This window comes from Abramis brama, assembly GCF_963993115.1.
Source record: "Abramis brama genome assembly, chromosome: 8".
Classification (NCBI taxonomy): Eukaryota; Metazoa; Chordata; class Actinopteri; order Cypriniformes; family Leuciscidae; genus Abramis; species Abramis brama.
In genome coordinates, this window is record NC_139970.1 from 11,874,557 (window position 1) to 11,897,502 (window position 22,946).

Below are 22,946 nucleotides of genomic sequence, written 5' to 3' on the forward strand. Positions count from 1 at the left end.
CATGATATTCAAATTTTTTGGAAAGGGTCTGTATATCCCGAACGCCGTCAAGGAAAATGGTTAATTATTGCCGTGTTTCAGGTTGTACCAACTTCCAAAAGTTATTAAAAACCAGGACGAGGAATGCCAGAAGTTATCAGAGGAAAGGAGGTTGGCAAAGCTCAACCAAGATCTAACTCACGTGGGAAAAATCTGGACAACATCCGGATTTGGTCGGCACATTTCTTGTCAGATATTGTGAAATGTTGATTGCAGCGGCTCATAATAAATTTTCTAGTGTAATGATAATATTTTTAATAGTAAATAGTAAAAACAACTATTACAGACAAGTCCAATCTTATTTATGGTACAATACCCATCACAATCTTTGCACATCAAGAAATCAATTGGTAATATTCCCCCCAAAATAGTATATTTCTGGCGCACACAACCATCATAAATCCATCATGGTTTTCTCAGAAATGTGAAGCTGAACAATAATAATTAGAAATGTTTCTCGAGCATCAAATCATCATATCAGAATGATTTCTGAAGGATCATGTAACACTGAAAACTGGAGTAATGATGCTGAAAATTCAGCTTTGATCACAGGAATAAATTGCATTTTAAAACATATTCAAATCGAAAACCGTTCTTTTAAATTGCAAAAGTATATTACTGTTTTTACTGTATTTTTGGTCCAATAAATGCAGTATTAGTGAGCAGAAGAGACTTCTTTCAGACACATTAACCCCAACCCTTTGAACATTATAGTGTACATCAATCATCACAAAGCATTTTGAATTTCATTTCTAAATGAGATTTTTTTTATGTTGATTTATGGAAGTTTGGGTCTGGATGTAAAGATAAAAGATATTTATATGAACTTAAGCATGAAGTTAAAAAAAAAACCTTAATGGTGAATTGAGAACATGTGAGAACATTTCGAAAGCCTATTGGTGGCTTGTCTGCAAATCTTGTACCTCTGTGTGTATTGTGTAAATAAAACTGCCATAAGATGCATATTTACTGACATGTCAAAGTCTTTTTTCATTCAGAATTGTGTATTTTTAGCCTGGGTTTCCCCATGCTGCCTTGCGCGCAGTGCGATTTTATTCACGCCTCAGCGAGGGGACCAATCACAGAACGGGGAGGGAGCAGCAAGACAATGACGACGTCTATGCGACACAGAAGCAGTCTGTTTATATCTATGGATCCAACATGGCAGCAGACGTGAAGTTACCTTTCGATGCAGCCTTAGATAGTGATAGTGACCCATCGTCTTCTTCCTCGTCGAATTTCTGTCGCTCTACATACGTCATCTGGTATAATTGAAACGATTGGCTATGAGTTACGTACAGGCGCATTTGATAGCCCAATAAACGGCTCTGGGCATTCGTAAACCACTCCTCAAATACGAGAAAATGAGCATGTGGTTCCCAGACCACGTCTCAATGAGAAGAGGTCTGACGTTAGCCAGGCTAGTGTATTTTCACAATTCTTTTCAATTTGTTTCAGGTCATACACTGAACAAATCTGAAAAACGTATCCTCTGCCGAGATAATCCATCCACCTCACAGGTGTGGCATATCAAGATGCTGATTAGACAGCATGTTATTGCACAGGTGTGCCTTAGGCTGGCTATCAATATCACAATTCATTGGAGTGTGTGTGTGTGTGTGTGTGTGTGTGTATATATATGTGTGTGTGTGTGTGTGTGTGTGTGTGTGTGTGTGTGTGTGCGTGCGTGCGTGCGTGCGTGTGTGTGTGTGTGTGTGTGTGTGCGTGTGTGTGTGAAAAAATCACAGCTTCATCGGAATGTTACGAAACTTAGTGACTTTTATGGCATTAGATATTGAGGATAAAAAAATTGAGGTCATGATCCGAGCAGGCTAAGTGGTCGTAAAAAAACCAGTTCCTTTTGTGCTTTTCAGTCAAAAATGACCGACCATAGGAAATGAATGGGAAATTGACAAAAACACAAATATTCTGAGAATTTTTGTGTACAATCTACAAATCGTGCTCAACAATGAAGGGGTGACACTCTTAAACATCAAGAGTGCAAAACAGACACACCCACTCACACACACACACATACAAACACACACACACACACACACACACACACACACACACACACACACACACACACACACACACACACACACACACACACACACACACAGCAGCTCATTTGCATTTAAAGGGACACATAAAAACGGCGCGTTTTTGCTCACCCTCAAAAGTGACAACTTTAACATGCTATATAAAAATATCTGTGGGGTATTTTGAGCTAAAACGTCACATACACACTCTGGGGACATCAGATACTTATTTTACATCTTGTGAAAAGGCCATTATACCACGCCTTTAAGCTGTTTTCCTCATGGGGACCCAAAAATGGTTGTAGAAGGAAAAGGATTTCCGATACTGTCATCTTTGTAGGGACATTTCGTTAAAACTAAATATAAAAAAGTGTATAAAATATAAAAGTGAAACTCCTCCAATGCCAATCTGTGTGTGGGCACGAGTAGCCAGTTGTGTAATTCTTATTTTTATTAATGATTCTTATTCTTGCGGTACCATGACTTGAATAACTGCACTGACTTGAAAGATAATAGTTAATTATGTGATGTAATAGTGTTGTCCAGTTATGTCCTCTTCAGTGTCTGTTTAGCACCAAAAACACTCATATTTCACCAGTAGATGGCGATGAGTGAGTGAGTCAATATATCACTGACAACCAAGGATGGACAAATAAACCATCATAAATAGCGTTTAACAAATGTAAACAAAATGTAAACAGTGTGAAAGATGTGCCATTTTTCTGCCTGTGATATTGTTTTCATTTAATTTGTATCTATTTTGTCTATTATTGTTTGTCACTGTTTTATATTTGTTATTGTTGCATAATAATAAATCCATATTAATAATAAAAAATACATCCAAATTAATAACAAGTCCAAACGAAAAAGCCCATTTACAATTTTCTTTAACGTTTATTACAAATATACATGCAGCATTTCAATTCAACAGATACAAATGTTAAATAAAATATAAACACGTTAAACAAAATAAACACGTTCTGAGTTTCTGCCAGGTTGGTGTTGGACTTCTGGCTTCGGGTCAAGTCTCGAGCTCGGAGCTCTCAGCAAGCATGTTATTTCCTATCCAAAACAAAGAGTATATGAACAAGTCAACTCATGAATGTTTTTTTAGAGCTAGAACAGAATTGAATTCTGTTTGGTTTACTGATTCTGTTATTTTCCTGTTTACTACAGGGATGCTGCATTAAAACAATCTGTATAGTATCAAGCGCTATATAAATGAAGGTGATTTGACTATAACAAGAACATTCCCAGCTAGCAAAAAGTCGTCTATTAGACGTTGAATAGACGTAAATCTTCAACGTCTAATTACGGTCCACTGAAGGTTGAAAATGAAAATTGAAAACATTGAAAACAGGTCAATCTTCAACGTTTACTCGATGCCTATTGACAATTGTCAATTCTCAAGTCCCAACACATCAACATGCCAAATAACATTTTAGATTAACATATGAATGAAACAAAGCTTTAAAGAGAGAATAGCTTTATTATACTTAAAACAGCACATTTTAAATAAAATATAGTGCAATAAAACACGGATTTCACATTCCAAGAGTCAACACAAAACACAACTCAGAAAATTGACACTACAAATGTTCACACACCAGCTCTCCCGGGAGCATGTTCAAGTGTCTCAGCCATAGCAGCCCTGATTTCAACTTCTGTGGCAGTTTTACTCCACTTCATTACTGCAGCTGCAAAAGAAAATATATTAGATGGTGCATGAATAAACCACGTCTTACATCATTAAGGCTCCCACTACACACTGTATTTACATTTAATCAATTAACAATTGCATGGATTTGCATACCTTCCCAAAAGAAATACAATTGGTAAGCTAAATTAGATATATATATATAAACATGATTACCTTTTACCACAGAGTAAAAAATGGTATCCTGGAAGGCTTGTTTCGCACTGCTACCCCGCGCCCCTTCATGTTGAAAGAAGCCATTAGGCTGTTGGTGAAAAGCCTGAGAATACATGCACAAAATCATAGGGTGAGGTCCACGCCTACATTCTACAAATATTCCTTTATGCTTGCATTATTCCTAATGAATCATCTCTTTCCGCATTTTTGATTTTCTATGTGCTAAGAGGAGGGCAAACAGAGCAGGCAATGAGTAAAAATGTAACTGCATAATTACATTCTATATTCTGAGCATGTGACAGTTGTTTAATACCTGTCCATCACTTTATGGACGCAGTCTTTATCATTCCTCCCTCCCACCATTGAGAGCTGGGACACCTGTACATGACACATGAAAAGACACTCAATACATTATGAATAAACCCATGGTGTTGGTAATATACTGATTGTTGCCAGATTGAGCTTAAATGGGAACTGGTCATGTTGACTCATCCATACATGTTGAGTCCATGCAAAATATTATGGGACAGTAGTACACCTCTAATACAAAGGCATGAAAATACGCCTTCACTGTGTGTCCCTCAATTACACATTCTATAAAGCTGTGCATGTTAACAGATGCACTAGAAAAGAATATTTTTGTACAATATAGATCATTTAGACTTTTTGGAGACTTGGGGGGTCTAGTCTAATTGACATAGTTTAGTCCAATTTCTGTATAAATCTTACCCTTTGTTCCCAGAGGTTGCGGTCCTTGAGATGTGCCTCTTCTTGAGCTAAGGTTTCTAGCAACATGGCTAGCAGAATTCAGGGGCTCATAGTGCCTCCCGACTCTTTTTATCTCATCTAGAATTTCAACTAGCTTTCCAAGCACTGACTTCTGGTATTCTGTGGAAGAAAATACATTCATTTATTTTTGTCAAGTATTTTATAAATCTTACTTTATGATTATTAAAGAATGATACAAAATAATAAATATTGACCATGGACGTACTAGCTTGAGACATGGGGAATAAGCCTCTCTCGGACTGTGATGGCCTTCGAACTCCACGCTGAGGTGTGAGAGAACACCTAGATCCTGAAGAAAAATAACAATAAAAACAGCGTTGAAGCTCATTGAAATAGTTGTTAATTCTCCTACCTCACTTATTGACATTATTGCAGGAGCAGCTGTCTTTAAAAACTATGAAGAATGCAACTAATCATGGACTCACTGCCCTACCTTTTCTGCTCCCGGACTGTGATGGCCTTCGAACTCCACGCTGAGGTGTGCGAGAACCTCTAGATCCTGAAAAAAACAAACAAAAAAAGCGTTGAAGCTCACTGAAAAGTAATATTACAATAATTGAGGTTGGAGAATTGACAACTATGAAGAATGCAACTGATCATGGACATGAAGAAATTTACTAGCCAATGGCGATTCTATTGCCAAGGTGTGTGTAGAGGGTTGTAAAAAAATGTTTACTGACTTACTGGCTGACTCTGGACTAAATGCTTCTGATGATTCAGACCTTGTGGGTGAACGGTGAAGCGTTGGACGAGAACATCCAGAAACTGGATACGCGCAACTGGAAACAGGAAGGTTGAAAGACTTTGTTTTGAGCCCAGACTTAAAAATACTTTATATTCCATTTGCATTGTAAAGTAGAATAAATAAAAACATGAAATTACTGTCTGAAGATGCAGGACTCTCTGGTTGTCTAATGGCGGTGTTAGCCAGTTCTGGGGGTGCAGGTAACTGGAGCAGCATTGCATTTTGTCCTGTGGTTGTTAAAAGAAATTCCAAAACCAGAAGCATCAGCAACTTAAATGACAGAAAAACTCATATTGCCAACCATTCCCTGAAGCTTGATGACTGAATTACACCACTGGACCAGCCCAGCCATTTTACTCACCCCTATTTGAAAATTAATTTGAAAATCTCACTACAAATAATCCAGAATTGAAGACAAAAGATTATAATCCTCCTCTGCCTGTTAAACTTCCTCACACCTGAAACTGATCGAGTGAATCTCCTCAACTTCTCCAATCTGGTGTAGATGACGATCAAACCATTGATGTTCTAACATCTGCTCTAAGCTGGGGCGTTTAGTTGGATCCCGGGCTAGACACTGTCTAATCAGATCCCTGCAGTCTGTACACATTTTAATAAGGAGAGAGCTGGTTAGTCATGACCATGTGACCTGACATTTTCGCTATACGTTGAGCTATATCTAAAAATTCTGACACACTTCAACCTTTAACTTTCTGTACAAATCGTTTGCTTTATGTGTGTGTTTATCAATTTTATCATCATTATTCACTCACATTCGGATAAGTTGCTGTTCTGAAATATAACTTTGGCTTGTGTGATTTCCGTTCTATTAAGAAAAGGGAGACATGCGTTCGACAACTTGTACAGCAACACTCCTAGAGACCAGACATTTGCTGGGACGGCGTGGAATCGAGGTTCTGTAAAGACTTCAGGTGGGCAGTATTTCAGAACTCCTGTAAGAAAGACATTTGCACATCGTTGAGCTTTTTTTTTTTAAAGCATCATCAAATAATTAGTACCTTCAGGTTTCCTCACCCCTGTATATGTTGCTCTCGTAGCCTTCACTACTAAACAGCTGACCGCAGCCAAAGTCTATCAGCTTGAGGTCTATCGTGTCTTTCTTCAACAGGAAATTCTGCGCATGAATGTCATTATGGAAAACCCCACGATGGATGCAGTGTTGCACTGCCCGCACAGCCTGTATCATGACGACCCGTGAGAACCAGTCACTCCAAGGCTGACGAGTGATTGAGTCCAGCAAGCTCTCGCAGGGTTCGGGATACTCCATGACCAGAGTGAATCCTTTAGGATCTTCAAACCACTCGTACAGTTGTATGACGAAGGGGCTTATGGATTCTCGCCTCATCATCATCAGCAGCGCCACTTCTGTAACGAGAGGTTCGGGATGCCCAGGCTAGAGAGAAGAAGCAGATAGAAGGTTTGCTGGGTAAAAATCTGAAGAAAACATCATTTTGAAATGTACTATTCTATGATCTTTTTAGATGCGTTCAAAAGAGCCTTTTCAGCTCAAAGTTATTTGGTGCCTCTAGGCTTATTGATCACATTTATACCTAACGCTTCCTACGGGTGTATTAACTACAGTAATCTGCACTTAAACAACTCCACACACATTCAGGTTTTGGCCAACTTACAATATTAAGATAGCGATCGTTGTCAATCTTGCGTATCCGCTTGATGGCAACCTGCACACACAAAAACCCAGTTTCAATGACAGTAACAGTATTCAAGCACCTTGTACTAAGTATTAAACCATCTGTAAATTGTTTGAAATGTGTTTTGATGCATGCAAGAGCAAAATGTTTGTACAATTCAGTAAGATTTACCTTTTTGCCATCAAATTTGCGTATTCCCCGGAACACCCTTCCAAATCCTCCGGATCCAATCATCTTTTTCACGTTATAGAGAGACTCAAAGGACTCTGAAAAACACACAGAAAAATATGAGACAATTATTAGCTTGCTAGATCCATTGTTTTATTTAAAAAATATCAGTGCTGGTCGAGCAACAGCAAATCGGATGTTAAAATGTTAAAAACTGACTCAGTTGAAAAACTTGAAATAGCAAAATCTCTCTCTGTAGACTTTACACCGCCCAGCCTTATTTCAGTCTCACCTGTTGAGCTCTTGTTCACTGGAGAAGCCTCCACGGCACCCTGAGCAGTTCGGCCAGTTGATGTCTCTGTTGGCTCGACAGAAACTTGACCCGGCAGACACAGAAACCCTTCGAGGCTGTCGGACCTTGACAAACCCTGTTGGTTTGGGCTCTCCGATCCATCGCCACTCCACCTCCACTCGGCGCAGTACGAGCCTCGGCTGCTCAGACTCAACGGCTCGACACAGGCCTCAGAGAGGGACCAAGATGAGGATGACGCGATGCCCGGAGAAGAATCTCTGGAAGCAGTTCTCCAGGATCTGGAGCGGCCTGAGGATGGAACATTTCAGACATCAAAAACTGTTTTTTGTTTTGTTTTTTTAATAATATTAATTATCAATGTCAGTGCTGGTCACATCAAATTGTAACTTTGGTTTCACTTTATTTTGGTCCCTTTAAAGGGGACATATCATGCCAAATGCACTTTTTTAGCCCTTAAATGCATTTTGTTGTATATTTGGAGTGTTTAGAAGTACAGAAAATATGAAATTATTCTCTTCAGGTGCTTCGTTGATATCTTTATATTCTGTTTTGGTCATATTTTTCAACCTGTTCTGATTTTTCTGTTATCTATGACGTTTTTTGAACTATTACGTCACAGTATTTGCAGCGGAACTGCCAAATAAGGACATTGACTTCCGGCCCAACACAAGCTAAAGGATGCAGAAGTTACGAGAGGGTAAGTTAAAATGTTCGGTTGTTGGATGTAGTAACCCACACGCTTCATTACACCGTTTAATGTAGATGAACTGCCGCGCTTGTGACAGGGCGCATGTTTAACTGAAAGAACGAGCAGAGAGAGAGAGAGACCCGGTCGCGCGCGCGCTCCCTCTCTTCGGAGCCAGGCGAAAGTGTAAACAAGACATCACCGTCTCCAAACTAGACGCTGTCTTGCTCTCTCTCCCTCGCACATATTAATCAAAATAAATCGACACGGTGGTAAAAGGTCGGAAGACCAAAGTTTCATGTGTAAATACAGTAACACACCATTGCGATACATCCATATGAAGACGTTGTTCTACAGGTTCGTCGTCTTCATTTTCATCTCGCTCCTGCTCCGACTCTGGCTCGAACGTGTAAGGCTGGCTGGACAAGTCTTCCGTTGTTGACGTTTTGTTAATAACGTGTGAATAAAAAGTTTCTGTGCCGCAGATAATCGTATCTCTGCTATCAAACTACAAAAATGTCCGAACGGGGTGGAGTTGAACCGAGTGTGGGCGGGGTATGAAGTGTCTCAATTGTATTTAAAGAGACCGCACCAAAACGTGTTGCTCTCAGACACACATCAGAAAAGGGGTAGAAAAGGGGCCTGTGGAGCTATAATAATGAGGAATTCAGACCCAAGCATTGCAGTTCCGCTTTATATAGACTACAAATGTATGATTTATATGTAAAAAGGAACAATTTAAAAGCATGATATGTCTCCTTTAAGACATTCTATAAGTCTATAAGTAACATTACACCTACATGTCTACTAACTCTCATTAGTAGAGTATTAGTAGACTCTACTAGAGTATTAGTAGACAGTAGACTTTCCCCTATTATAATAAATAATATTATAATGGGGGAAATAATTTTAATATTCTGTAAAAACAAGCCTTATTTTGAGTGGAAAACAAGATAATACTGTTTAAAATAATGATTTACCATTACTTGGCTTGACGCCGGAGTGATCTGGAGCAGGTGATGATGGTTCCGGAATAAAAGGCTCCACAACATCCACAGCACTACTGGAACAGCAGCAGAAAACAGCCTTCAAAGCCCTCCAGATCCTGAGGAGACAACCAGGTCTCTTCGTACGTTCTGGAGCTATTTCTGAAATGAAGAAAAAACAAATGAAAACAACTATTAGACCCATCTGTAGTTGCAAAGTAACTTATAGTTGACAGAATGTTCAAAAGGGACCATCAAAATAAAGTGTTACCGTTACTTTAGTTGACAAATCAGCCATTGAAAATAGAAATAGAAACTAAGCCATTACTTCTTTATTAAAAGCCTATTCTGACCTCTGCGAGAGTGTTTAGACGAAGTGGACGGACGTCCATCATCTGGGTTCCGCTTCGCCCTCGTCCCGCGAGCCTGACCTGTGGACACAGAAACAGAAAACTCAGAAGACAGAGATGTTAAATATCCAGGACGATCCTGGCTCTGGGTCGGGTCTGGCAGCGGCAGAGGTGGACAGTAACAAAGTACATTTATTTGAGCAGGGACGGACTGACAATCTGTGCGTTCTGGAAAAGTCCAGAACGGCCGTCCAACCGAGGGCCGTCGGCACAAAAAAAAGTCTAATAAAGCAATATGAACAGCCAACAGCAGGGGCACTAATACGATCACTTATATGCTACGTGTAAAAAAAAAAGAGTCGGCCTACTAGCCACTGACTTAATAGTTTTATAAGGCTTACCTAGCTATTGCACTTTTAAATTTGCTTACATTATATTTGAATAGTTATAAGTTATAGTAGGCTTTATAGCAGTTGCGTCTGATAAACATCAAATGGGAAACGCTCAAAAAGCGGAACGAAACTTGTTTGATCTGTGCGCGGCCAAAGCAAGCAGGGCTGATCTCGATAACGCGAACATTATTACACAGAGCTGCGCGATCCACTGAGAAGCATTTCAATTCAGCGCAGAATTCTCTATTATAAACCCACAGATGACTATGTGATTTAAGTTAGTTAAAAGACAGATGAAACAGCAAAAAACAGGCGGAACAACAAACCAGTTAGAAAACATTTCACTCCACAACTTTACTGTAGTAAAACTGTAGTAAAACAAACTTTTTTTGGCAGAAATGTGCCTGTATATATTCATATTAAAAATGCTTTTATATATAGTCATGTTATTAAAGTTATTAAGTTGTTATTAAACGCAATGTTATTAAATGGAATCAATTCAGTAATGTTTTTGTTTAGAAGTTATGGCAGTTTATTTATTTTGCATTTATATTAATACTAAATATTTGTTTTTGATAACACATACTATAGATTTATAGAGAAAAAAAAATCAATATATATTTTCATAATATTTCAGGAATTGTTTAAAACTGCCTGAACCAGAACCAGATCTCAAGATATTTTATTATTTCGCATATTATGGTGAAAAGTAAAAAAAAAAGTTAAAGGTAAAGTTAAAAAGCACCATGTTATATGTATAATAAATATTTTTGAGTATAACAAACAAGTAGCCCTTCTAGATTATTGTATCCCTTGAGGTAGCCCACAAAAAGGTTGGAGACCCCTGGTATATAGTAACTATATGTTTTATAATTACAAGTTTGTGTAATTTGGGGTTTCTGTGGACAGTGACATTTCATTATTTGTATTTTATTTTCAATGCAGATGTAATGGCATTGTACAAATTTTTTGTTTTTATTTGAAGGCTGAGGCTTCATTAATAAACACAACCCCAATTATCATGATTGGTTTTGAGATGTTACTTGCTTGCCTGATAGGCTACAGTGTGTGGCATAGTATCAGGACATCCTGGCTATAGTGTCTGTAGCGCACGGCTAGGGGCGAATGGCCGGATGATGGGCCTATTTGGGAGAAAGTCCAGGGCTGTTTTTTAGCCCCAGTCTGTCCCTGTATTTGAGTACTGTACTTAAGTACACTTTTTGAGCATCTGTACTTTACTTGAGTATTATTTTTTCTGGAAACATTTTACTTTAACTTCACTGCATTTGAAAGACGAGTATCGTATTTTTTACTCCACTACATTTCTGTCAAGGTCCTTGAGTAGAAAGTAGTTGGATTCTGACATCAATCTGATTTTCATTTTCAGCGTTGGGTTTGGTCTTCTAAATGCACATTTTGTCATTGTTTTGGAGCACACTAGCTTATAACAGTGGCTGACATATTCATACTAAAAGCCAAAAAACTTTAAATAGGGCACTATTTGAGGGAACAGCCCGAAACACATTCAATCCCACTACAGGAACTGTGTTCTAGAAATAAATTTCATATTGATATGAGGGTAGGTATAGGCAGGCATAACGTTAGATTCAGAGGCACAAGGTACTGTAACTATCACAAACAACAATAATAAAACAATGTTCATTGACATTTACTTTTGATACTTAAGTACTTTTAAAAACTCTTTTCAACTTTTACTTGTAACTGAGTAATATTTGACCAGTAGTATCTGTAACTTACTTTCACTCAAGTAAGGAAATTGTGTAACTTACTTCGTCCATCTCTGGGCAGCGAATCTCCACGGTCACCAGAACCGGGTCTCCAAACCTCCTGACCAGCCGTCTGAGGGAAAGCAGCGCTCCTGGGTCTGGAGTGATCTTAGGATGGAATATTTCACAGATCACAGAGTTAGTAATATTTTAATAATAGTAATAATCAGCAATCAATGTCTGTGGTCAATTACACATTTTTACTTCAGTTAAGTTACTCAAATTCAAAACTTTATTTCGCATGCAAGGAATCAAATACATGTGATCAAATGGGTTCTTCAAATTAATGTAGTCAGTCATTGTACAACATCATACCATAAACCATAAATGAAAAATTAAAGCACTCACCTCCTCTTTCACCCATCATTTGATCGTGAGCCATCGACATCTCCTCCAAACTGCAATAAAATCAAGAACACAAAACACAACACAACACAACACAACAAAACACAACACAACACAACAAAACAAAACACAACACAATACAATATAAATCTCCTCAGAAATACTCCCCTGAAAAAATATCAAACAAACAAATAAAAGTAACAAGTTATTCTCAGAAATTATATGACGCTTTCACAAATGTAAAGGATATATTCTCCGATGTCCTTCTAGAATAAAATTCTCCTCTCAGAAATCCAGAAAACAGCTTCAAAGTCTCAAGTTTCGCACAGAAAATTCTCAGCAAAAGTCTGTTAAGTCGCCTCGCCCTCGTCTCTCAAACAACAGACAGCGGTCGATCGGGAATTGTGGATACATGCAGATTGCAGAATTCATAAAACGCGTCACTATAGCAACTAAAATTTGAATCACTGCAAGATTCAAGTGTAAATATAGGCAGCATTCATAACATGCGTCGCTACAGCATCTAAGATTTTAAAACACTATAAAGCACGTACAGACAGCGATCGGTTCGAGTGTAAATATATACGCAGTCAGAATTCATAACCTTCCTAGCAACTAAATTCGAATCACGCATGCACGCGCACATCGACTCTGATTTATTAAACAGTTACAAATTTAATGTTGACGTTTTCTTTTATATGATATTCATTCTTTCAGAACAGTTTTATTATTAAAACCCGTGGAAAATGCGCGCAAAAAGGCACAAGGGAGAATAAATCGGACATCATATAAATTAATTAAATTGGCCCTTTTCCGCATATATAACCACAAGGCCAATCAGCTTTCAGTATCACTAATGCGTCATCCAACCGGTTAGTAGTAGTGGTGAAGAAATCCAAATTATTGTTGAATTCTCTATTAAAATTGTTCACAATTGCTACCCAGTTAACTATAAACTTGATAAATTTGCCCCCATTAAATATCAAACTAAAACGACAGATTGCATTGTGGGTTTAACCTGATGCAGCAAAAGATTTGTTGATTACAGTGAAACTTTTTTTTTCTTTGCTTACAAAAAATAGTTATTTTTATTAAATAGTAATAGTAATAATTATTAAAGCATTGCAGTATTTCTTGACCAAAGTGCTTCTGTAATATTTAGTGTATCTATTGGAAATGGACCCTTCAACTTTTCCATTATTATCTCACCAGTTGAACTATAATGAGCATATATATATATATATATATATATATATATATATATATATATATATATATATATATATATATATATAAATGAACATATATAAAAAACTATAATAACATACAATGTTATAAGACTACAAATAATATTTTTACAAATCAGTTATTTCCTCCCACAAATTTCTCTCATCTTAACTATACATTATAACTTTTTGTCACCCAACTGAATTTGATCAGAAGGGATGTGTAAGCACTATTATTTGAAAAACTTCTCTGTTTTGTATTATTAAAAGCATTGTTTGACTATACAAGGGTAAATATTTGATAATTCTACTATGGCATTTACCAAATGTTCTTATGCATTAATGCAGTAGTGGTACTTCACTTTCTCTAGACTCAACTCACTGGGCCCATTTGGAGCAATCTGTGTCTATGTGCTAATATAATATACCTTGTACATCTAGTCTAGAGAGAATATGGTTGTTCATATCCATATATTTACTGAATAGACAAGTATATATATATTATACTGTACACACACAATGGGCTTACATTCAAAAATGTCTATGAGCAAGACTACAAATGACTCCATATTTCCTGATTGATATTTTCCCCAGTGTTGCTGTGGGTTTCACCAGTGTCCTCCGCACATGCAGGAATAGTTAATCAGGAACTAGAGGCTCTATTGTGTGTGTCATCTCTGTGACAGACTGGTCACCTGTTCAGGGTGATTTTCTACCTTTGGCCTGTGGTAGCCGGGATTAGCTCAGCTCCTGGATATTTCAGGCATAAAAATGTGGTGTTTTTTTAAAGGCCAAAAGATGTAAATGGACATAGTGAAAACACAAACCTTTATTTGTCCACTATAACAGAAACTGTGGTTCAAAAACAAACAAACAAACAAAAAACTGTCTTCATGTACCGGTAATGTACTTAACATTGAGTGAGAGTAATTTGAACATGATCTTCAGGCTGCCAGGTGTGTGTGGCCATGTCTTCTTACTGGGAAAAAAGTAAAAACAACAATCAATAAATGAGAAATGTACAGAGGTGAATTAAGATGCCATGTAGGTTTACTTATTCTTACCAGGATGGACAAGGCAACCAGTGCACCAACACCTCTTTACGTCCCTGTGCATTAGGTAAAAATAAAGAGCCAATTACAAAGCAAATCATCATTACATTTCAATCTTTACATATCATTACATCACTTACTACATTTTTAAAGCATTTACCGTAACTCATCAAAAACTTAACAAAGCACCACGGAAAGCCACCATCCTCATGTGTCATTACTGTGGTACAGCAACACCACCAGCACAGAGACAGAGGCAGGGGTCGCTGCAGGTCGAGGGATGTACGTAACGAAAGGTGGCGTGCTGAAAGGTGAATGCTACTACAGCAGAAACTAACCCCTAACCTTCACAGACAGCTTTCACGACCACTTAAAAAGACCTTTCTCCACAAGCAAAGCTCCAACATACCCACACTACAGCAGGTTTTGGTCCAATTCATCATTTAGGATTCTTATCATCTTAACCAAAACTGACCCATAAATGCCACTCAGACTGAAGAGCAACTTCAACAACTGCTGTTAACATATTCAGAAGCAATGGAAATATACACCTGAACTCTACATGTTATATAGTTAGATTATATGTTATATTCGCTGTAGTAATGTACAGAATATTTGATATTAAAATATGAATTTACAATTCTTCACCTTATTAATCATTGTTTGGGTATTGGTGTGTGATCTTCTAACCGTATGCTCTCAAATATGAATTCCATTCCAGATGTTTATTTTTTGCAATAAAGTACCCTACACATTAACATACAGTGAATGTGGAGTTCTTAACATTACAACAGAGCTAAATATTTTTTGGATACTGATCCATTCATAGTTTGAGCAAAAACATAAAGTAATGACTTAATTTAATAAATTATTTAAATTAATGTTCTGTACATGAAAACTTCACCGGTTCTATGGAACACACAACATTAACAGACTGAAATACAGATTAATGCCAACCTTTCTGAGAAGCATCTTGGGTACAAATTCCACTGGAAATACGTCCAGAGACGCATGGAATGGACATTCTGTACAAATGTAAAATCTGGTTAGAAATGAACTAATTACTTAACTTGGACAGAGAATGTCTAAATGTTAAAATGCAAAACAATTGTTAAACATCTAAAAATCTAAACAGCACTGAAACAAATATAAACATCAATATTATGAGAACTTTCCAAATGGATGACAATGTGTAATAGACTAGCAATGCAAAGAGCTAACTGTATTGTATAACATTTTATACCTGTGTCTTTCTCTTTGCTGCCATGTTGACAGCTGACTTGCTGTGAAGTAAAACAAAACATTTGTTTAGCCTTAGTTCAAGTTTGCATTGTTCCTTGCTCATTGTACTGGCTTTAGCCAAAGTCATTTCACTCAGCGGCCATCTTTGAAATGCCTCTTGGGCATCCAAGTGCAGCTCCTATCTCTCTGAATGGGGAAACATCCAATTCCAATTCAATAAAATGTTTTGTATTCTTATAGTAATGATGTCTAAACTGTGGCCTCTGTTCTCTCTGCTAGTGCTAGAGAGCAAGGAGATCACAGATAACGCATGATTTACGATGAGAAGTGAAGAAAATGCCACCTCTCAAATAAAGACAGTGTCTAATTGGTCAGATCTTTTCCAGGAGGTTGGACAAACATTTGAGTTTAAAATCTTAGACCCGAACAAAGCTTTGTTGGAAGAACAAAGGTAGAGAGCGAAAGGAGAAGAGACCAGACAGACTAGCAACCATGTAGACGAGCAGAAGCGAAAGAACCCAAATTAAGATCAGAAGAACATGGGTTAACAGCTTCATTCCAGCCATCTAACTACTCTCGTCTCAATTTTCTTTCTTTTCTTAGTTTTCCTTTCTTTTCCGTTGTGAGTCTCGGTTAAGTTCAGTTAAGTTTTGCGGCAAAGTTTCGGTCCACGATTCGACTGCAAAGCCAGCTTCAAACAAAGACTTTCCATCCATCCGCCAGCACACCACGTGATTGGCCGCCCCAGATATCTATCCAGGCAGACAAAAGGGAATCCCCAAAACAGAATGCAAACAAGCGAGTAGCCTCTAGACTCTTAAGCTGAACTGGTGCATTGATATAGATTTAATAACCCGCCTAAGAAACGACAGAAGGGTTAAATTAATGATTGATGATTCCTTCAGGCCATGTCTTATAAGTCGGCCATTCCCAAACTGTGGTCCGCGGACCACTAGTGGTCCGTGAGGGTACTGCAGGTGGTCCGTGGAAAGGCAAAATAAAATATAAAATAATATTTTTTTACCTTCATTTTACCAGGAAATTCCCATAAAAAAATAAAAAGTAAAAAGAATATGTAGGCCTATATTGATATAAAATTTAAATTAAATTGTAAAGTTATTGTGTGATTACTAAAATACATAGTTCCCACAGGCCAATTAATGTCACGTGACCTCCCCTGAGACGCCATCTTTGAGGGCATAAGCTGCTGTGTTTACAAGGTTTTACAAGCGTATTAATTGGAGGAGTGCTGGGAATACTCATATGATGGAGGACACAGTTTTGGATGGAAGAGCAGAGTATGGGCTAAGGAATGTTGTATGGACAATAAGATCTTCTGTCCCAGTATACCACTTACTGATACTCCACCATGGAAAGTCCCGGAACCACTAGTAGATTTGAGTTTACTAGACAAGCCCAAAGAAGAGTACATTGGAAATGAGGTTAATGCTTTTTTAAATAACACGTTTTATTCAGTATTACAAATATTTGCAGATGGTTCTAAGGAACCTATCAGTCAAAAGGTTGGATTAGGTGTATATATTCCACAATTTAAAAAACAGATTAGTTTGAGGTTGACTGATGAGATGTCTGTGTACACTGCAGAGTTAACAGCTATAATAATAGGACTACAGTGGGTCGAACAAGTCAGACCAAATAAAGTGGTAATATGTTCAGATTCTTCTTCAGCTTTAATTAGTATAGTACATGCAAGATCAGACAGAGAAGATTTATTAATGGAAGTATATTTATCACTATACAGACTGAAAGAGGCTGGAATAGTAGTGTATTTCTGTTGGGTACCAGCACATGTTGGGGTATCTGGTAATGAAGTTGCTGATAAACTAGCAAAAAAAGCACTAGACAAGAGGGAGGTGGATGTTAAAGTACCTATGGGGAAAAAGGAGGCAAAATCGATTTTAAAGAGAAAGTTAATGAATAAGTGGCAAATTAGATGGGACAGTAGTAGCACAGGGAGATGGTGTTATAGTATCACACAGACAGTAGGGAGGATAAATTGCCAGGGAAGAAATAGGAAAGAAGAAGTATTGCTGGCTAGGTTAAGACTGGGACATACAGGGTTAAATTCAACACTGGCAATTATGGGGTTACATGAAAATGGATTATGTGATGTGTGTGGTATGTCTGAAAATGTATGTCATGTATTATTTATTTGTAGTAAGTATAATATTTTCCGGGATGTATTATTCAGTCATCTGAAGAATGGAAAGGATAGAATGAAGAATGAGGATATTTTAGGAAAAGGTTTAATGGATAGACAGATATATAGAGCACTAATTACGTTTTTATATGATTCAGGTTTGGGATTTAGAATATGAAATGCTTGAAATGTTGAACCTGCCATGGGGGCTGAGTGTGGACGGAGGAGCTGAACACGCAGCGCCGGATGAAGCTCAGTGAAACCTCTATTGCAGGTATGATAAATAATGATGATGTGTGTGGGATGATAGAGTAGGGTTCAACAAGGTAATATAGTTAATGGTCCATTTGTGAAAGAAGGAAGAGGAAATAGTTTTAAACTTCAGACTTATCACCCAAGGTTAATTTGCCATCCAGCACAGCACAGTAGGTGGCGGTAATGCTCCTTTGGAGTTAATTGCCATTAAACAAGAAGAAGAAGAAGAAGAAGGTTTTACAAGCAAATTTTGAAGATTTCTTCCTATTTATTATGTTACGAAAATCATGAAGAGACAAAGTGACAGAGATTATAAAGACACTCTATTAACACAAGACAGTGAGAGGTACAATGCGAAAATTTCAGTCATAAATGGTGTTGATCCGTATGCGCTAAACTGAGCACTGATTTTGCAGCTTTGGCTCAGATACTGTATTATCCATGTGTACCATTATCTGGTATTGGCTAGGAGTTTTAACACATGTAAGCAATTCCGAGCCTGGAAATATGTGCATGAATATGAATATACACGGTATGAAAATAAATAAAACTCGCGTGCAAATTAATGTAACAGTTAATGCGGAACTACTTTATACGCGGGCATGGATTTCTATTATTTTGAAGGTAAGTTACCCCCGGGCGCCGCCATTGGCTAGCGGACCCCCACCTGCTGTTAGCATCCCATTGACTCCCATTCATTTTGGCGTCATTTTGACAGCGACTAACTTCACATCTGAGGCGTTTAAAGACTCCATTTGTCCATTATTTATTTCTAAAGAAACACGAAAATGTATAAAAGGCTTCATTACCTTGTAGCTTCCGTTATGGCCCCGTAGAAGCAATTTTTTGTAAAAATAGGCTAACGATTGCGTCATAGCCACGCGACTCTCTGTCGCACAGTAGGAAATTACCGTATGTACAGGAGGAGAAGCTCGCGGGCAATCTGGAGGACGTCGAGGCAAAAGTAATTAATCAGAACACCTACTAAAAGTTTCTCCTGCTCCTAGCTCATGGACACCTCCTACTCACACTCTCCGTCTCTGCAAGTTTCGGAAGGGAATGATTCAGATTGATCTTGGCACAGCTACTAGAAGACAGACGGTTTGCTCATGTCACATCTACGTCGTCAAGCTCAGTTTGAGTCTGCGCAGTACGCTCGACCCCCAGGAAGTAAGAGTTTCTAATTGGCTTCACTTTGTCTCCGTTGAATCCAATGGGGTCGCTGTGTCCATTTCTTTTACTGTCTATGGTTCTTTAGGGACATAATCTGAGATTGCAAGGCTGGAATGTGTGTGTGTGTGCGTCAGTCTGTGTCTGTGTGAGTGAGAGAGAGAGAGTCGCGGGCGCGATCGAACAGTGGAAACAATGTTGTTTTTGTATGTTTTTAATACCTCGTCATTTTGTACATACAGGACATCATTCAAACTGCAAAGTGTTAACTTATATTTGTGTACACTCGCAATAAAAAACAACAAATTCTTGCGTGTTTTGAGGGAGTTTCTTTCCTGTTTATCCTCGCCAGCCATAACCTCCATCGTTGTTCTGACTAAAGCTTCGTCTTCTCACATTCATGAAGTCTAATGACGGGTAAGTTATACTGTAAAATCCAAATTTAACTGAACCTCCGGCACGATTTGAACATCCATTGACCCAGCAGAAGATGACCATTTTCACTTTTTATCACGAAATTAACTCGTTTCAGCTTCTAATGTTCTGCCCACAGAAATGGCGCCGGGTCGGCAAATGCCCGTATGTTGTGACGTCATGTGGGAACTATCATACTGTCTATGGGAACAGTAGCTGTGTCCCAATGTGAAGTCTGCATCCTCCGAAGGCCGTATTTGAAGGCCGATTGCGTCACCGCGGCGCGATGAAGGCTGTCCCAATCCAATTCTGCATCCTCCGAATGCCGTATTCGAAGGCCGGTTGCGTCATCGCGGCGCGACGAAGGCTAAAGCGACGCCAAATGCACCCTTCGGCCCTGTCCCAAATGGCGCACTTCATGCGGACTTTAGGTCTCGTGGACTTGAATTGCGCGTGCTCGCTGAGTCTACGAGTCCGTAGGCCGTCCCATACAGCATTTTACCGCTCTGAAGTGTGCTCAGCAGCGCCCCCTTTGTACCCTTGAAGCGGTCTTCCGCGAAGCCCGCATAGAAGCAGGCTCCACGCACTTTAACTACCCAGGAATCCTTGCGAAAGGCCAATCAGACAACAGATGGGACGAGATTTCACTCACGGATAATTGTTGACATGGCTGAGAAGAAAATATTACGGTTTTTATGACCTAAATGTACATTTTACCAGTTGTTACCTACAGTTTATACAAACATTATGGTCATCGACCAGTGGTTGATGTCTCAAACATAATAATAGCGCGTTTAATAATACGATCGTGTTATGATTCATTAAATAAATAGTACCGAATGTCAGGGCTTTACTGAGTCATATGTAAACATAGTATGAATATTGAAACCTGTAAATTGAAAAAAATATGTTTAAATTATGTTTTAAAATTGTAATCTTAGTTCAAATGGAACATTATGTAGCCTATTATTATGTACAACTGTATACATCATTTAAATAAGCATGATATATATATTGTTTAATGCCCAGGTGATATGCACAATATCAAAATATAGAACTGTAAAATTAGGATGTGTAGTTGACATGCAGATAAGCTTAGACATCGGAGCGCAAAAATGTGATTTCTCCACGAGAATATAGCATTGTTTTTGATGCAATACCAGCAGGTTTTTTAAGACTTTTGCGAGGTAGTAGTGAACCTCATAGGCAATCAATGTTTAAAAAACAGGTTTTGCTAAATGTTGTTGATATTAAAGATAGGAAATGTAATAATACATTTTTCAGATGCCTAATTCATTGCCCTGCAACACCTCGAAATAAATACTTTTGGAATGACCATTTTGAAAATATTAATTGGAGATTGATTTGGACTTATAATAACAAATACTGTATCAATAATAAAGTTTATGAAATATACTTTAAAATTATACATAAAATATATCCAACAAACCAGTTCCTAAAAAGATATAAAAATGACCTTTCTGAATCTTGTGCATTTTGCAAAAAGGATACTGAAACTATTTTGCATCTTTTCTTTGAATGTATCTATGTTAAATTCTTTTGGATTGATGTGGAATTTTTATTTAATAGGTTAAGTGGATTTAAAATTCACATAGAGAAAAGAGATGTTATTTTTTATTATGACAAAAAGGATATAGAAAAGAGTTACATTTTTATGTTAAATCTTATTATATTACTTGGTAAGTTTTATATACACAAATGTAAATGGTCTGAAAGGATACCCAACATCTTCCATTTTAAGGCTGACATGAAGATTTACTTTGAAACATTGCAAGGACTTTCCAACCGAAAAGCAACCAGAACTATGGACATCTACAAAGATTTAAACTCCTCCTCTGTATTTTGATTATACAAGTATACCTCTTTCTGTTTAAAAAAAACAAAAAAACATGGATCGGTGGATAGCAACAGGTTCTCTGAAGAGAAAAGAGGAAGATATGTTCTCATTATCACATCACACGCATAGCCTTTATAGGCAGTTTATATGAAACGAAATGTTTATAAATGGAATGAATAAGACCTGTTATTATTTTAATTTCCAGTTAGTTTCTTGATCTCGCGTTTCTGAAATGTTTTGCGGATGTACTGTTAGGTGGACAAACTCAAGCCTACTTTTTGAGGACTTGTAAAACTCTGAAGATTAATAATCCCCTAAAATCGCCAAAGATTTTGAAATATTGACTATATCCAAGTGTTCTTATTACTGTATAGATTTCATACTCCATTGCTATGGAAATAAGCCTGTTGTTCAAATGAACCTGATTATGCCCTCAGGCGCTTGAGTAGCCTAAATAAATAAATGAAATATGTGGCAGCCGTTGTGTGCAGTAAACTTTCTTTTAACAAGCCTGTTGTACTGATGTGATGACCAGTTATAGTTTTAGTGCTAGTAAGCCTATTTAGAGGTGCGGATTAATTCAGGTAGGACTGTGTGTAGACATATTTTATTATGTGTATTATGAGGTGGTCCGTGAAAATTCTTGATTACAAATAGTGGTCCACACACACAGAAACCCCTGTTATAAGTGCATATAGAAACTTGGGATTTCATCACTCTTAAAACTCATTCTTTCCTCACTCTCCTTCTTTCTGCAACTCGTATGAATGTGTGTGCGTGTGTTTGTGTTAGATAGTAGTTTTATGTGTTAGAATAATCAATAAAGTCTTGTTTGTATTTTAAAGAGAAGTGTTACTTGTGTTATGTGCTTACAAATTTAATGTCTTAAACTGCTGATCTAAGTTACCTTGCTAACAAATAGTATTTAACTATAGTTTGGATTTTTATATCCGCTGCAGAGCTGATAGTTACAGCCAGTTCAAATGAACCCTGGACGAGTCATTTGCTCGGTTGTAATAAGTGATTCTTTCGAATTCCCTATAAATTAATTAATAATTCATTTGAGCTAAATTGACCTGTCAGAATCACTAAAATACGTTACATTGGATTAATTTGCCATGTTGGGCATTATTAATGAGTAATAGGAGTGTAACGTTTTCATATATCTAGAGTCTTTGCTTCAGCCCATCTTCTTCTACTCACCATTCTGGTTTTAATACGACTGCCTCTATCTCTCTTCTCTCTTCCATATCATTCATCTTAAAGGACAACTCCGGTGAAAAATGAACCTGGGGTTAATTAACACATGGTTACTGAGTCGATTGTTTCCTGGAATGCGTTTTCATGATTATAGAATGTAAAGAGTTTTATCTTTAGT

General features: G+C 37.7%; 3 protein-coding genes and 2 long non-coding RNA genes across 5 annotated transcripts; all 5 read right to left on the reverse strand.

Moving 5' to 3' along the window:
- Positions 1 to 3,061: 3,061 nt before the first annotated feature.
- LOC311088570 lies at positions 3,062 to 4,733 on the reverse strand. Its single transcript, XR_014607526.1, has 5 exons — positions 4,687 to 4,733; positions 4,271 to 4,335; positions 3,958 to 4,060; positions 3,692 to 3,781; positions 3,062 to 3,146 (listed from the first exon to the last, which is right to left on the reverse strand). It is a non-coding gene; the product is annotated as an uncharacterized lncRNA (long non-coding RNA).
- Positions 4,734 to 4,815: 82 nt separating this feature from the next.
- On the reverse strand, positions 4,816 to 6,043 carry LOC311087841 (uncharacterized protein; the record flags this gene model as incomplete). The annotated part of the gene is made up of 6 exons (XM_084121311.1): positions 5,950 to 6,043; positions 5,629 to 5,718; positions 5,431 to 5,525; positions 5,180 to 5,245; positions 4,952 to 5,035; positions 4,816 to 4,845 (listed from the first exon to the last, which is right to left on the reverse strand). Exons 2-6 carry the CDS (start codon positions 5,705 to 5,707, stop codon positions 4,816 to 4,818), a joined length of 354 nt encoding a protein of 117 aa, XP_083977437.1. The 5' UTR covers positions 5,708 to 5,718; positions 5,950 to 6,043.
- Positions 5,934 to 7,690, reverse strand: LOC311087842 (serine/threonine-protein kinase pim-2-like; the record flags this gene model as incomplete). Its single annotated transcript, XM_084121312.1, has 6 exons — positions 7,625 to 7,690; positions 7,336 to 7,430; positions 7,144 to 7,194; positions 6,527 to 6,905; positions 6,265 to 6,444; positions 5,934 to 6,091 (listed from the first exon to the last, which is right to left on the reverse strand). Exons 2-6 carry the CDS (start codon positions 7,396 to 7,398, stop codon positions 5,934 to 5,936), a joined length of 831 nt encoding a protein of 276 aa, XP_083977438.1. The 5' UTR covers positions 7,399 to 7,430; positions 7,625 to 7,690.
- An 89-nt stretch (positions 7,691 to 7,779) lies between these two features.
- LOC311088658 lies at positions 7,780 to 9,736 on the reverse strand. Its single transcript, XR_014607544.1, has 3 exons — positions 9,670 to 9,736; positions 9,311 to 9,478; positions 7,780 to 7,933 (listed from the first exon to the last, which is right to left on the reverse strand). It is a non-coding gene; the product is annotated as an uncharacterized lncRNA (long non-coding RNA).
- Positions 9,737 to 14,274: 4,538 nt separating this feature from the next.
- On the reverse strand, positions 14,275 to 19,001 carry LOC311087844 (uncharacterized protein; the record flags this gene model as incomplete). The annotated part of the gene is made up of 5 exons (XM_084121314.1): positions 14,275 to 14,395; positions 14,481 to 14,524; positions 15,426 to 15,493; positions 15,712 to 15,751; positions 18,936 to 19,001. 5 exons carry the CDS (start codon positions 18,999 to 19,001, stop codon positions 14,308 to 14,310), a joined length of 306 nt encoding a protein of 101 aa, XP_083977440.1. The 3' UTR covers positions 14,275 to 14,307.
- Positions 19,002 to 22,946: the final 3,945 nt, after the last annotated feature.